Genomic DNA, 14493 nt, shown 5'->3' with positions numbered 1-14493 from the left:
CTAGTGGTTAGAGCCAGGTAGCCTAGTGGTTAGAGCCAGGTAGCCTACTGGTTAGAACCAGGTAGCCTACTGGTTAGAGCGTTGGGCCAGTAACCTAAAGATAAAAATCTGTTGCAAGGATGCAAGTTCAAACCCCCGAGCTGACAAGGTACAAATCTGTCGTTCTGCCCCTGAACAGGCAGTTTAACCCACTGTTCCTAGGACGTCATTGTTAATAACAATTTGTCCTCAACTGACTTGCCTAGTTAAATACAAAATACTGACAACAAAGCCAATAACAGGATTCTCACAAGTTCCAGTAGTGAGCTGCCTAATAACGGAGAATGGCCAATCAGGTGCCTTAGAAAAGGCATTGTGTGGCCAGTAGGTTGACTGTCCACATCTACCAAATGACACGCAAAGTAGAACAGCATAAACCCAGATTCAGATTTCAGAATGTAAAAAACGCGTCGTTGTGTGGTTTTCGTTACTTTTATTAAGTGGTTGACACCAGACGGTGCGGTTATATAGATACAGTCAATGAGTAAAATGTTATTATACATGAGAAGAAAAAAAAGGATAAAAACTAAAAAAATAATAATAATAAGCAAAAACTTAAAAAAAAAAAAAACCCAAAATCAATTGTCCACTGACCAAACATGGAGACCTGTGAAGAGCTTAACCAGGTCCAACACGGAGGCCTGAGAGAGTCGGACAGGGAGGAGGAATGTTATCAGTAAGGCTGCAACATTTCCCCTAACTTTCCCAGCATCCTAGTTGGCAGGATTCCCGGATAATTTCCTTTTAGATTCTGGGAATCTTCCAAATGGGAGTTCTGGAAAACTTTGGGAATTTTTTCGGAAAGTTACCTGGGAATTTGCAACCTTACTTTATTTAAGCTAATTTAATTTCAGTTTCTTCCAAGGCCCAGATTTACAGTTGAGAGACTAATATCTCATCTTCCAACACACATTTCCTCCTTATTCCATAATGTGTCATCGAAGGAAGTCAAACAAGGCTCAGACTTTTAAATAAATACACTAAACTTTAAACTGACATTTTTTTTTGGCCCTCTTCGTCGAGCCGCTGTCCATTGATCTTTCTGTTGCAGTGAGGCCTGGGTAAGTCTGTCCAGAGTCAGACCTGGAGCTCCTGCCTGCCTCCGTCTGCCCTCACAACGAGACAGGGGACGCAAACCAACCAACCAACACCTCAGACTCTAAAGAAACAGGCCGTCTGACTCCAGCAGGCGACCAGGCGTCTGGCTGGCTGGCTACACAACGAAACAAGTGCATCACATTTCTTCTTCATTAGGAGGACAGACAAGGCTGTTGTTGTTTCCTTAAACAGATTTAACGACTATTCTTTAACTATGCAACGTACGAGGTTTCTGTCCATTCGCGGTAGGTAGGTATGATGGCTGGGTTCAGGGAGGGTCGGAACAGTTTCGGGGGGGGGTTGTTAAGTTTAGTTGATCTTGTCCTGGAATATGTAGAGGTTGTTGGTGGCGGCGACAGCGATGACGTTCTCCTTTGGGTGCCACGCGGTGTGTAGGATCTTCTTGTTGAAGTCCAGACTGTCTACGCTGATCTCATCCTTCTTCCTCTTACCACCGGTGGACACCTTGCGAGCCTTCAGGATGGCCCGAGGTTTACTGTTCTCTCTAGAGGCCTCCAGCGTGATGTCCCTCCGCGTGTTCCGGTCAAACATCCGGAAGAAGTTGTTGTAGGAGCCCGTCATGATGGCACTGGGGAGGAGGAACAGCAAAACAAGGTCAATTGCACATCCCAAAAATGTCTACAATTGCAAAGTGATTTTGAGTCCTTTAAAAGCTCAATATAAATACCATGTATTATTATAAGACCTATTATGAAATAGAAATTCTCTGCTGGACAAAAATACTAGATAAAGAATTTACATGTATTTATTTGTGGTCCTTCTGTAGCTCAGTTGGTAGAGCATGGCGCTTGTAACGCCAGGGTAGTGGGTTCGATTCCCGGGACCACCCATACGTAGAATGTATGCACACATGACTGTAAGTCGCTTTGGATAAAAGCGTCTGCTAAATGGCATATATTATATTATTATTATATTATTATTTATCTAGTGTAAAGAAAGCAACCCATCAAAGGGGTAAGAGTAATGTTGGAACATCGTCATGGTTCTAGAAGGGCAATGTAACGTAATTATGGTTCTAGAAGGGTAATGTTAGAACATCGACATGGTTCTAGAAGGTTAATGTTGTAACGGCATCATGGTTCTAGAAGGGGAATGTTAGAACATCGTCATGGTTCTAGAAGGGTAATGTTGTAACATCATGGTTCTAGAAGGGTAATGTTTTAATGCCATCGTTGTTCTAAAAGGGTAATGTTGTAATGTCATCATGGTTCTAGAAGAGTAATGTTGTAGCGTCATCATGGTTCTAGAAGGGTAATGTAACATCGGCATGGTTCTAGAAGAGTAATGTTGTAACGCCATCATGGTTCTAGAAGGGTAATGTAACATCAGCATGGTTCTAGAAGAGTAATGTTGTAACGTCATCATGGTTCTAGAAGGGTAATGTAACATCGTCATGGTTCTAGAGGAGTAATGTAACGTCACCATGGTTCTAGAAGGGTAATGTCTAAACGTCACCATGGTTCTAGAAGGGTAATGTCGTAACGTCATCATGGTTCTAGAAGGGTAATGTTGTAACATCATGGTTCTAGAAGAGTAATGTTGTAATGTCATCATGGTTCTAGAAGGGTAATGTAACATCGTCATGGTTCTAGAGGAGTAATGTTGTAACGTCACCATGGTTCTAGAAGGGTAATGTTGTAACGTCACCATGGTTCTAGAAGGGTAATGTTGTAACATGGTTCTAGAAGAGTAATGTTGTAATGCCATCATGGTTCTAGAAGGGTAATGTATCATCGTCATGGTTCTAGAGGAGTAATGTTGTAACATCACCATGGTTCTAGAAGAGTAATGTTGTAACATCATGGTTCTAGAAGAGTAATGTTGTAACAATGGTTCTAGAAGAGTAATGTTGTAACATCATTGTGGTTCTAGAAGGGTAATGCTGTAACGTCGTCTTTGCTTGGAAGTCAATTTGCAGGTCTGAATTGTAATCAGGGGAAAACGACTGCCCCTTCTCATTGAAACCAAGGAAATACAAGGCTGACTGCGGTACTGTAGGCATTGTTCTCAGAAAACAGAACACATTATAATTAATGGAAAAACGTCAATCTTTGTGGTCAATCTTAGTGTAAATAAAATGTTTAGGTGACAATCATGGTATTAATAATTGCTTCTAACACAACAGATGTCCTTGAACCGATTATTGAAAAATCACACAGAGAAGTGAAGGATATTTTAGTTGCTAATGGCAGCCTGCAGTACCCTGGTCAGCCTTACACTAGAGTTACTCAATGAGGAGGCAACACTGAGCTAGCCTGCAACATCACTTCCTGGAGTAGCCCAAACGGCGCAATGTCACGTCTCCATGAGACGCCATCTTAACCCACTATTTTATCTTCAATGTGCCGTTGAGTCTTCACATAGGAATGAATGGTGTCAGGTGATCCTGGGCTTTGTGTATATACAGGCGTTGATTGTAATGCAGGTGTTTGTTATTTGCGTGTTGCGGGTCCATTTATGAGAACGAACATAACTTTCAAACGGATTCTAAAGTTCCGTGTCGGTTGGTTTGCGGTACCTGTCAGCACCGTTCCAGCAGCACTCGAACTTGTCGAAGATGCAGTCGTTTTCATACAGCGAGCAGAGCTTGCTACGGAGGTACTCGTGCACCTATACAAAATATAAAACACATTCAAAACAGTTCGGATCAGTTCATTTATTTGGCCTTTAGGAAGAATTTGTCTTTCATTCCTGAGACAAGAATTTTAAAGATTTAAATAAATAACATATATACACTGAAACAAAAATATAAAATGCAACATGTAAAGTGTTGGTCCCTTGTAAAGTGTTGGTCCCATGTAAAGTGTTGGTCCCATGTAAAGTGTTGGTCCCATGTAAAGTGTTGGTCCCATGTAAAGTGTTGGTCCCATGTAAAGTGTTGGTCCCATGTAAAGTGTTGGTCCCATGTAAAGTGTTGGTCCCTTGTAAAGTGTTGGTCCCATGTAAAGTGTTGGTCCCTTGTAAAGTGTTGGTCCCATGTAAAGTGTTGGTCCCATGTAAAGTGTTGGTCCCATGTAAGTGTTGGTCCCATGTAAAGTGTTGGTCCCATGTAAAGTGTTGGTCCCATGTAAAGTGTTGGTCCCATGTAAAGTGTTGGTCCCATGTAAAGTGTTGGTCCCATGTAAAGTGTTGGTCCTTGTAAAGTGTTGTCCCTTGTAAAGTGTTGGTCCCTTGTAAAGTGTTGGTCCCATGTAAAGTGTTGGTCCCTTGTAAAGTGTTGGTCCCATGTAAAGTGTTGGTCCCATGTAAAGTGTTGGTCCCATGTAAAGTGTTGGTCCCATGTAAAGTGTTGGTCCCATGTAAAGTGTTGGTCCCATGTAAAGTGTTGGTCCCATGTAAAGTGTTGGTCCCTTGTAAAGTGTTGGTCCCATGTAAAGTGTTGGTCCCTTGTAAAGTGTTGGTCCCATGTAAAGTGTTGGTCCCATGTAAAGTGTTGGTCCCATGTAAAGTGTTGGTCCCATGTAAAGTGTTGGTCCCTTGTAAAGTGTTGGTCCCATGTAAAGTGTTGGTCCCATGTAAAGTGTTGGTCCCATGTAAAGTGTTGGTCCCTTGTTTCACGAACTGAAATAAAATATCCTAGAAATGTTCCATACGCACCAAAAGCTTATTTTTCTCAAATGTTGTCAAACATCCCCGTTAGTGAGCATTTGTCCTTTGTCAAGATAATCTATCCACCTGACAGGTGTGGTATACAGGAAGATGTTGATTAAACATGATCATTACACAGGTGAACCTTGTGCTGGGGACAATAAAAGGCCACTAAAATGTGCAGTTTTGTCATCCAACACAATGCCACAGACATCTCAAGTTTTGAGGGAGCGTGCAATTGGCATGCAGACTGCTGGTATGTACACTAGAGCTGTTGTCAGAGAATCGAATGTTCCAACATCGGTTTGGAGAATTTGGCAGTACGTCCAACCGGCCTCACAACAGCAGGCCACATGTAACCACGCCAACCCAGGATCTCCACATCCGGCTTCTTTACCTGTGGGATCGTCTGAGACCAGCTACCCAGACTGCTGATGAAACCGAGGAGTATTTATGTCTGTAATAAAGCCCCTGTGAGGAGAAAAGTAATTCTGACTAGCTGTACCTGGCTCCCCAGTGGGTGGGCCTATGCACTCCCAGGCCCATCCATGGCTGAGCCTCTGCCTAGTCATGTGAAATCTATAGATCAGCGCCCATTGGATTTATTTCAATTGACTGATTTCCTTATATGAACTGTAAAAAGTGTTGAAATTGTTGCATGTTGGGTTGATGTCTTTGTTCACTATACATATTGTTTCTGTCTGTGTTCATACCACTGCAATTCATTCAAAATGTGATAAAAACATACTACTACACATACTACATACATACCACACAACGCAGTGCTCTAGAGCCAGAGGAATGTAGGTAAAGTTAGTCAGTACCTGGTAAGTCTCTACAGGTAAAGTTAGTCAGTACCTGGTAAGTCTCTACAGGTAAAGTTCCAGTCAGTACCTGGTAAGTCTCTACAGGTAAAGTTAGTCAGTACCTGGTAGGTCTCTACAGGTAAAGTTAGTCAGTACCTGGTAGGTCTCTACAGGTAAAGTTAGTCAGTACCTGGTAGGTCTCTACAGGTAAAGTTCCAGTCAGTACCTGGTAGGTCTCTACAGGTAAAGTTCCAGTCAGTACCTGGTAGGTCTCTACAGGTAAAGTTCCAGTCAGTACCTGGTAGGTCTCTACAGGTAAAGTTCCAGTCAGTACCTGGTAGGTCTCTACGGGTAAAGTTCCAGTCAGTACCTGGCAGGTCTCTACAGGTAAAGTTCCAGTCAGTACCTGGTAGGTCTCTACAGGTAAAGTTCCAGTCAGTACCTGGCAGGTCTCTACGGGTAAAGTTCCAGTCAGTACCTGGTAGGTAAGTCTCTACAGGTAAAGTTAGTCAGTACCTGGCAGGTAAGTCTCTACAGGTAAAGTTTTAGTCAGTACCTGGTAAGTCTCTACAGGTAAAGTTCCAGTCAGTACCTGGTAGGTCTCTACAGGTAAAGTTAAAGTCAGTACCTGGTAGGTCTCTACAGGTAGGTCTCTACAGGTAAAGTTAAAGTCAGTACCTGGTAGGTCTCTACAGGTAGGTCTCTACAGGTAAAGTTAAAGTCAGTACCTGGTAGGTCTCTACAGGTAAAGTTAAAGTCAGTACCTGGTAGGTCTCTACAGGTAAAGTTCTAATCAGTACCTGGTAGGTCCCTACAGGTAGGTTTCTACAGGTAAAGTTCTAGTCAGTACCTGGTAGATCTCTACAGGTAGGTCTCTACAGGTAAGGTTAAAGTCAGTACCTGATAAGTCTCCACAGGCCGGTTTTCCATGTTCAGATCCCACACCTTGACTGACAGGTAGTCTCTGGTCATCAGTTAAAGTCTGTGACTGAACTTCTCATCCGACATTGAGGAGATGATCTCGGAGAAGATCAGGACCTGGTAGGTCCTCTGGTTTCGAAGACTGAGAAACAAATGCATACAAACCTTTCCAAACCAGTCCATCAAAACAGCAACAGGTAGGTCTCTCAAGTGACAAAACAGTAACCCACTGTTAAAGTCAGTGACCTTATAACTGTTCCCAGACCAGTTTTCCATGTTCCCAGACCAGATGTTCCTAGAGTTGACCCACTGTTCCTAGACCCTGTTCCTAGACCAGTTGACCCACTGTTCCTAGACCAGTTGACCCACTGTTCCCAGACCAGTTGACCCACTGTTCCCAGACCAGTTGACCCACTGTTCCGGAGACCAGTTGACCCACTGTTCCCAGACCAGTTGACCCACTGTTCCCAGACCAGTTGACCCAGTTCCCAGACCAGTTGACCCACTGTTCCCAGACCAGTTGACCCACTGTTCCCAGACCAGTTGACCCACTGTTCCCAGACCAGTTGACCCACTGTTCCCAGACCAGTTAACTGTTCAGACCAGTTGACCCACTGTTCCCAGACCAGTTGACCCACTGTTCCCAGACCAGTTGACCCACTGTTCCCAGACCAGTTAACCCACTGTTCCCAGACCAGTTGACCCACTGTTCCCAGACCAGTTGACCCACTGTTCCCAGACCAGTTGACCCACTGTTCCCAGACCAGTTGACCCACCAGACCAGTTCCCAGACCAGTTGACCCACTGTTCCCAGACCAGTTGACCCACTGTTCCCAGACCAGTTGACCCACTGTTCCCAGACCAGTTGACCCACTGTTCCCAGACCAGTTGACCCACTGTTCCCAGACCAGTTGACCCACTGTTCCCAGACCAGTTGACCCACTGTTCCCAGACCAGTTGACCCACTGTTCCTAGACCAGTTGACCCACTGTTCCTAGACCAGTTAACCCACTGTTCCTAGACCAGTTAACCCACTGTTCCTAGACCAGTTAACCCACTGTTCCTAGACCAGTTAACCCACTGTTCCTAGACCAGTTAACCCACTGTTCCTAGACCAGTTAACCCCACTGTTCCTAGACCAGTTAACCCACTGTTCCTAGACCAGTTAACCCACTGTTCCTAGACCAGTTAACCCACTGTTCCTAGACCAGTTGACCCACTGTTCCTAGACCAGTTGACCCACTGTTCCTAGACCAGTTGACCCACTGTTCCTAGACCAGTTGACCCACTGTTCCTAGACCAGTTGACCCACTGTTCCTAGACCAGTTAACCCACTGTTCCTAGACCAGTTACCCCCACTGTTCCTAGACCAGTTACCCACTGTTCCTAGACCAGTTACCCCCACTGTTCCTAGACCAGTTGACCCACTGTTCCTAGACCAGTTGACCCACTGTTCCTAGACCAGTTGACCCACTGTTCCTAGACCAGTTAACCCACTGTTCCTAGACCAGTTAACCCACTGTTCCTAGACCAGTTGACCCACTGTTCCTAGACCAGTTGACCCACTGTTCCTAGACCAGTTAACCCACTGTTCCTAGACCAGTTAACCCACTGTTCCTAGACCAGTTAACCCACTGTTCCTAGACCAGTTAACCCACTGTTCCTAGACCAGTTGACCCACTGTTCCTAGACCAGTTGACCCACTGTTCCTAGACCAGTTGACCCACTGTTCAGAGGGAAACTAGAAAACACACCAGTTAACCCACTGTTCTCTTATTTCCGAGTTGAGTTTTGATACCAGTTAGGATTTGCTAGCAACAAAATATACAGTGTTCCTAGACCTTGAAGACCTTTTGCCACATTTCAGGCTTCAATCATAAAGATATAAAACTGAAGAATTGGGACACAATCATGAACCGACATTTATTGGATATTTTAAACTTTTTTAACAAATCAAACACTGAAAAATTGGGCGTGCAAAATTATTCAGCCCCTTTACTTTCAGTGCAGCAAACTCTCTCCAGAAGTTCAGTGAGGATCTCTGAATGATCCAATGTTGACCTAAATGACTAATGATGATAAATACAATCCATCTGTGTGTAATCAAGTCTCCGTATAAATGCACCTGCACTGTGATAGTCTCAGAGGTCCGTTAAAAGCGCAGAGAGCATCATGAGGAACAAGGAACACACCAGGCAGGTCCGAGATACTGTTGTGAAGAAGTTTAAAGCCGGATTTGGATACAAAAAGATTTCCCATGCTTTAAACATCCCAAGGAGCACTGTGCAAGCGATAATATTGAAATGGAAGGAGTATCAGACCACTGCAAATCTACCAAGACCTGGCCGTCCCTCTAAACATTCAGCTCATACAAGGAGAAGACTGATCAGAGATGCAGCCAAGAGGCCCATGATCACTCTGAATGAACTGCAGAGATCTACAGCTGAGGTGGGAGACTCTGTCCATAGGACAACAATCAGTCGTATATTGCACAAATCTGGCCTTTATGGAAGAGTGGCAAGAAGAAAGCCATTTCTTAAAGATATCAATAAAAAGTGTTGTTTAAATTTTGCCACAAGCCACCTGGGAGACACACCAAACATGTGGAAGGTGCTCTGGTCAGATGAAACCAAAATTGAACTTTTTGGCAACAATACAAAACGTTATGTTTAGAGTAAAAGCAACACAGCTCATCACCCTGAACACACCATCCCCACTGTCAAACATGGTGGTGGCAGCATCATGGTTTGGGCCTGCTTTTCTTCAGCAGGGACAGGGAAGATGGTTAAAATTGATGGGAAGATGGATGGAGCCAAATACAGGACCCATTCTGGAAGAAAACCTGATGGAGTCTGCAAAAGACCTGAGACTGGGACGGAGATTTGTCTTCCAACAAGACAATGATCCAAAACATAAAGCAAAATCTACAATGGAATGGTTCAAAAATAAACATATCCAGGTGTTAGAATGGCCAAGTCAAAGTCCAGACCTGAATCCAATCGAGAATCTGTGGAAAGAACTGAAAACTGCTGTTCACAAATGCTCTCCATCCAACCTCACTGAGCTCGAGCTGTTTTGCAAGGAGGAATGGGAAAAAATGTCAGTCTCTCGATGTGCAAAACTGATAGAGACATACCCCAAGCGACTTACAGCTGTAATCGCAGCAAAAGGTGGCGCTACAAAGTATTAACTTAAGGGAGTGGAATAATTTTGCACGCCCAATTTTTCAGTTTTTGATTTGTTAAAAAAAGTTTGAAATATCCAATAAATGTCGTTCCACTTCATGATTGTGTCCCACTTGTTGTTGATTCTTCACAAAAAAATACAGTTTTATATCTTTATGTTTGAAGCCTGAAATGTGGCAAAAGGTCGCAAAGTTCAAGGGGGCCGAATACTATCGCAAGGCACTGTATTATTCTATCTAAAACAATGACATTTCTGTAAAGTTTTACCCCAACGATATTACCGACTTACATTTGCTTTGCCTGTCACAGAGGGCAGCAGCTCGCATGTCACAGAGGCGGATGGTCCCCTTACTGCTACTGTACACAAATACATTACACTGGTGTGGATGGCACTCTGCAGCTGTGATGACTTCTGTCAGCTCCTCCATGTTGGCAGGCTTTATATCTACAATGTCTGGGGGAGGGGAGGGGCACGATCAAGGATCAACACCACCAAGACATGGCAAGGGCATAGACATAAACAGGTAGACACACACACACACACACACACACACACACACTCACAGGTAGACACACACACACACTCACAGGTAGACACACACACACACACTCACAGGTAGACACACACACACACTCACAGGTAGACACACACACACACTCACAGGTAGACACACACACACACTCACAGGTAGACACACACACACACTCACAGGTAGACACACACACACACTCACAGGTAGACACACACACACACTCACAGGTAGACACACACACACACTCACAGGTAGACACACACACACTCACAGGTAGACACACACACACTCACAGGTAGACACACACACACTCACAGGTAGACACACACACACTCACAGGTAGACACACACACACTCACAGGTAGACACACACACTCACAGGTAGACACACACACTCACAGGTAGACACACACACACTCACAGGTAGACACACACACACTCACAGGTAGACACACACACTCACAGGTAGACACACACACTCACAGGTAGACACACACACTCACAGGTAGACACACACACTCACAGGTAGACACACACACTCACAGGTAGACACACACACACTAGACACACACACTCACAGGTAGACACACACACTCACAGGTAGACACACACACACTCACAGGTAGACACACACACTCACAGGTAGACACACACACTCACAGGTAGACACACACACTCACAGGTAGACACACACACTCACAGGTAGACACACACACCACACGTAGACACACACACACTCACAGGTAGACACACACACTCACAGGTAGACACACACACTCACAGGTAGACACACACACTCACAGGTAGACACACACACTCACAGGTAGACACACACACTCACAGGTAGACACACACACTCACAGGTAGACACACACACTCACAGGTAGACACACACACTCACAGGTAGACACACACACTCACAGGTAGACACACACACTCACAGGTAGACACACACACACACACACACACACACACACACACACACACACACACACACACACACACACACACACACACACACACACACACACACACACACACACACACACACACACACCCACACACACCCACACACACACACACACACACACACACACACACCACACAAATCTTCCCATTTAAATGAAATACATGTTGCGTATGTTTTGTGATTTAAAAAAGGATACTAAAACTTCTATCTGTGATTTCTAAATGCCAGAGGTTAACCCTGAGGTCATCAGCTGAAAGGTACGTTTCGTGATCACTGTTTACAGAGATAGAATTGATGTGATATGTGTGTGCGTTAGCGAATATCCTCCTCGGACTAGCCTCCACCATCCGGTCCATAGGCAGCAGCACAGGCACCTACAACAAAGAACCCTTTTATTATGACGATATACCACCTTTAAAAACCCTGCAGTTCGCTCCTTTTCTGAAGATGACAAACACATGTAGTAGTGAAGTAGAGGAGGGGGGGGGAGTCGGAGTCGGTTACATATCGCAATATTATATTGCACTAGCGACCCCTGTGGCGGGCCGGGCGCAGTGCACGCTATCCAGGTCGGCAGGTGCACGGTGTTTCCTCCGACACATTGGTGCGGCTGGCTTCCGGGTTGGATGAGCGCTGTGTTAAGAAGCAGTGCGGCTTGGTTGGGTTCTGTTTCGACCTTCGTCTCTCCCGAGCCCATACGGGAGTTTTAGCGATGAGACAAGATAGTAACTACTAACAATTGGATACCACGAAATTGGGGAGAAAAGGGGGTAAAATTTAGGAAAGAATAATATTTCCCTGAACGGGATCATTCAAAACTATATCAGGTAAACGGTGATGAACGAGAGGAGACATACCCGTAACGACGTGATTCTAAAAGGATCTCTCAGTCTTCCATCCTCGTCTTTCAAGTTGTAGCCTTCTGCTCTTTTGTCCCGTTGGCTGATTTTCCACAGCTTGATGGTTTTGTCTGGGTTGGGAAAAAGGCCATGTCAGTGTTATAGCACAGGTTTACAGTCACCTTGGCCTTCCAGTCTGTCAAAACACTTCAGAGGAAGGAGTGTGGCAGCAGAATCAGAATGAGTTAGTTAACATTGATAAATAAGATGTTTCATTTACATAATAATGCTTATGTGGGAGGGAAAGTTACTTGGACCCCAGAGAGTGGAGAGGTCAGGCTTGTCTTCTTATGGGAATGTGTCTGGAACTGTTGTATGTCCCTTCTGAGGATGACCTTATCGTGATCTAGTATATGACCTAAGAGGTTCACTATTACATGTCCCTTCTGAAGTAGCCCTTATCTTGATCTAGTATATGACCTAAGAGGCTCACTATTACATGTCCCTCTGAGGAGGACCTTATCTTGATCTAGTATATGACCTAAGAGGTTCACTATTACATGTCCCTTCTGAGCCCTTATCTTGATCTAGTATATGACCTAAGAGGTTCACTATTACATGTCCCTTCTGAGGTAGACCTTATCTTGATCTAGTATATGACCTAAGAGGTTCACTATTACATGTCCCTTCTGAGGTTGACCTTATCTTGACCTAGTATATGACCTAGAGGCTCACTCCTCTCAGTGAGCTTGTCCAGGAGGGGGTGTATTTAAGATGGGAGTATCGAGGATTGACAATTGATATATGCCATTGGACGAGGTAATGTTTTGGTACTATGTTGTACCAAGAACGAGAAGTAGAACCTCGTCTAAGAGAGTAAACTGAACAATAATTTATAGCTAATGCCGTCTTCCTTTGTGCAATGTTCCTAAGATCTGTTATTTGTCACGTGAGTTCAGATGTGTGTGTCTTGGCTATAAATGATACCAGGAACTGTTTTGTAAGGACTCTCAGAGAATTAATTTATAGACACTGAATTGATCTGAAAGTCACAGGGCTTATGGTGAAGCTCATATAATTAAAGATGGACTTTATGATACAACTCTTGACTTGTGTGGTGGTTTCTCTCTCATGGATTTGGTAATACAGGACATTTCCACGACAGAGGTTAATAAGCGACCTTTCCAGTTCAATATTCAGCGCAGTTCCTTGGAACGTCTGTGGTGCTGAAGAGTCATCACCTTGACCTGAACGCAATCAGAAATAGTAACGAGAGCTGCGTGACTTACCGTTCGTCGAGAGCAGAGAGTGTGCAGCGTTTTGTTGAGGTAACCATCTTATTTTGTTAATTTTCTCCTCGATTTCTAAGCTTTTTTCTCCGGTTCATGGCTCTTTTCAAATAGAATGAGGACGGTTTTTACTCTGAAAGAAATAAACCCAGCTCATTATTAGTACGGCTCTGGAAAGTGCTGTACACATTGTATTCCCCTCTGGAATGAGGACGGTTTTTACTCTGAAAGAAATAAACCCAGCTCATTATTAGTACGGCTCTGGAAAGTGCTGTACACATTGTATTCCCCTCTGGAATGAGGACGGTTTTTACTCTGAAAGAAATAAACCCAGCTCATTATTAGTACGGCTCTGGAAAGTGCTGTACACATTGTATTCCCCTCTGGAATGAGGACGGTTTTTACTCTGAAAGAAATAAACCCAGCTCATTATTAGTACGACTATATTTCACAACCACCACAAAAATGCACTTAAAAAATAAATAATAATAATAATATGATTTTGTACATTATGCTCCGTTAAAAGATGAATCCGACTAATGTTGTTTTCAAGGTGCGTTTTAGTCTTAAACATTGTTTTTTTTCCTATTGATTTATGTCTGTTTGATAGTTAACTGACCTCTTGTTCCCGTTGGAAAATGACGACACGACCTCCTTTGTCTCCCGTCGCTAGTAGTTCTCCAGAATAGTTAAACTCAACCGTTGAGATTATGTCGGCTAAGAGAGAGACAACAACAACAAGGTCATGAGTGTGTAACACTTCTATGTCGGCTGAGAGAGAGACAACAACAACAAGGTCATGAGTGTGTAACACTTCTATGTCGGCTGAGAGAGAGACAACAACAACAACAACAAGGTCATGAGTGTGTAACACTTCTATGTCGGCTGAGAGAGACAACAACAACAAGGTCATGAGTGTGTAACACTTCTATGTCGGCTGAGAGAGAGACAACAACAACAAGGTCATGAGTGTGTAACACTTCTATGTCGGCTGAGAGAGAGACAACAACAACAAGGTCATGAGTGTGTAACACTTCTATGTCGGCTGAGAGAGAGACAACAACAACAAGGTCATGAGTGTGTAACACTTCTATGTCGGCTGAGAGAGACAACAACAACAAGGTCATGAGTGTGTAACACTTCTATGTCGGCTGAGAGAGAGACAACAACAACAAGGTCATGAGTGTGTAACACTTCTATGTCG

At 44.0% G+C, this 14493-nt stretch overlaps 1 protein-coding gene across 1 annotated transcript; it reads right to left on the bottom strand.

Moving 5' to 3' along the window:
- Positions 1–452: 452 nt before the first annotated feature.
- Positions 453–13371, bottom strand: LOC124042217 (serine/threonine-protein phosphatase 2A 55 kDa regulatory subunit B delta isoform-like; the record flags this gene model as incomplete). Its single annotated transcript, XM_046360637.1, has 7 exons — positions 453–1726; positions 3677–3768; positions 6453–6526; positions 9924–10112; positions 11358–11535; positions 12019–12131; positions 13290–13371. Coding segments are annotated over 7 exons (1008 nt in total), but the record flags the coding sequence as incomplete, so codon positions are not given.
- Between the last annotated feature and the right edge of the window lie 1122 nt (positions 13372–14493).

The sequence above is a fragment of the Oncorhynchus gorbuscha genome, linkage group LG08, assembly GCF_021184085.1.
Source record: "Oncorhynchus gorbuscha isolate QuinsamMale2020 ecotype Even-year linkage group LG08, OgorEven_v1.0, whole genome shotgun sequence".
Classification (NCBI taxonomy): Eukaryota; Metazoa; Chordata; class Actinopteri; order Salmoniformes; family Salmonidae; genus Oncorhynchus; species Oncorhynchus gorbuscha.
Note: the sequence above shows the minus strand (reverse complement) of the source record. Positions and strands in the feature narration are given on the sequence as shown.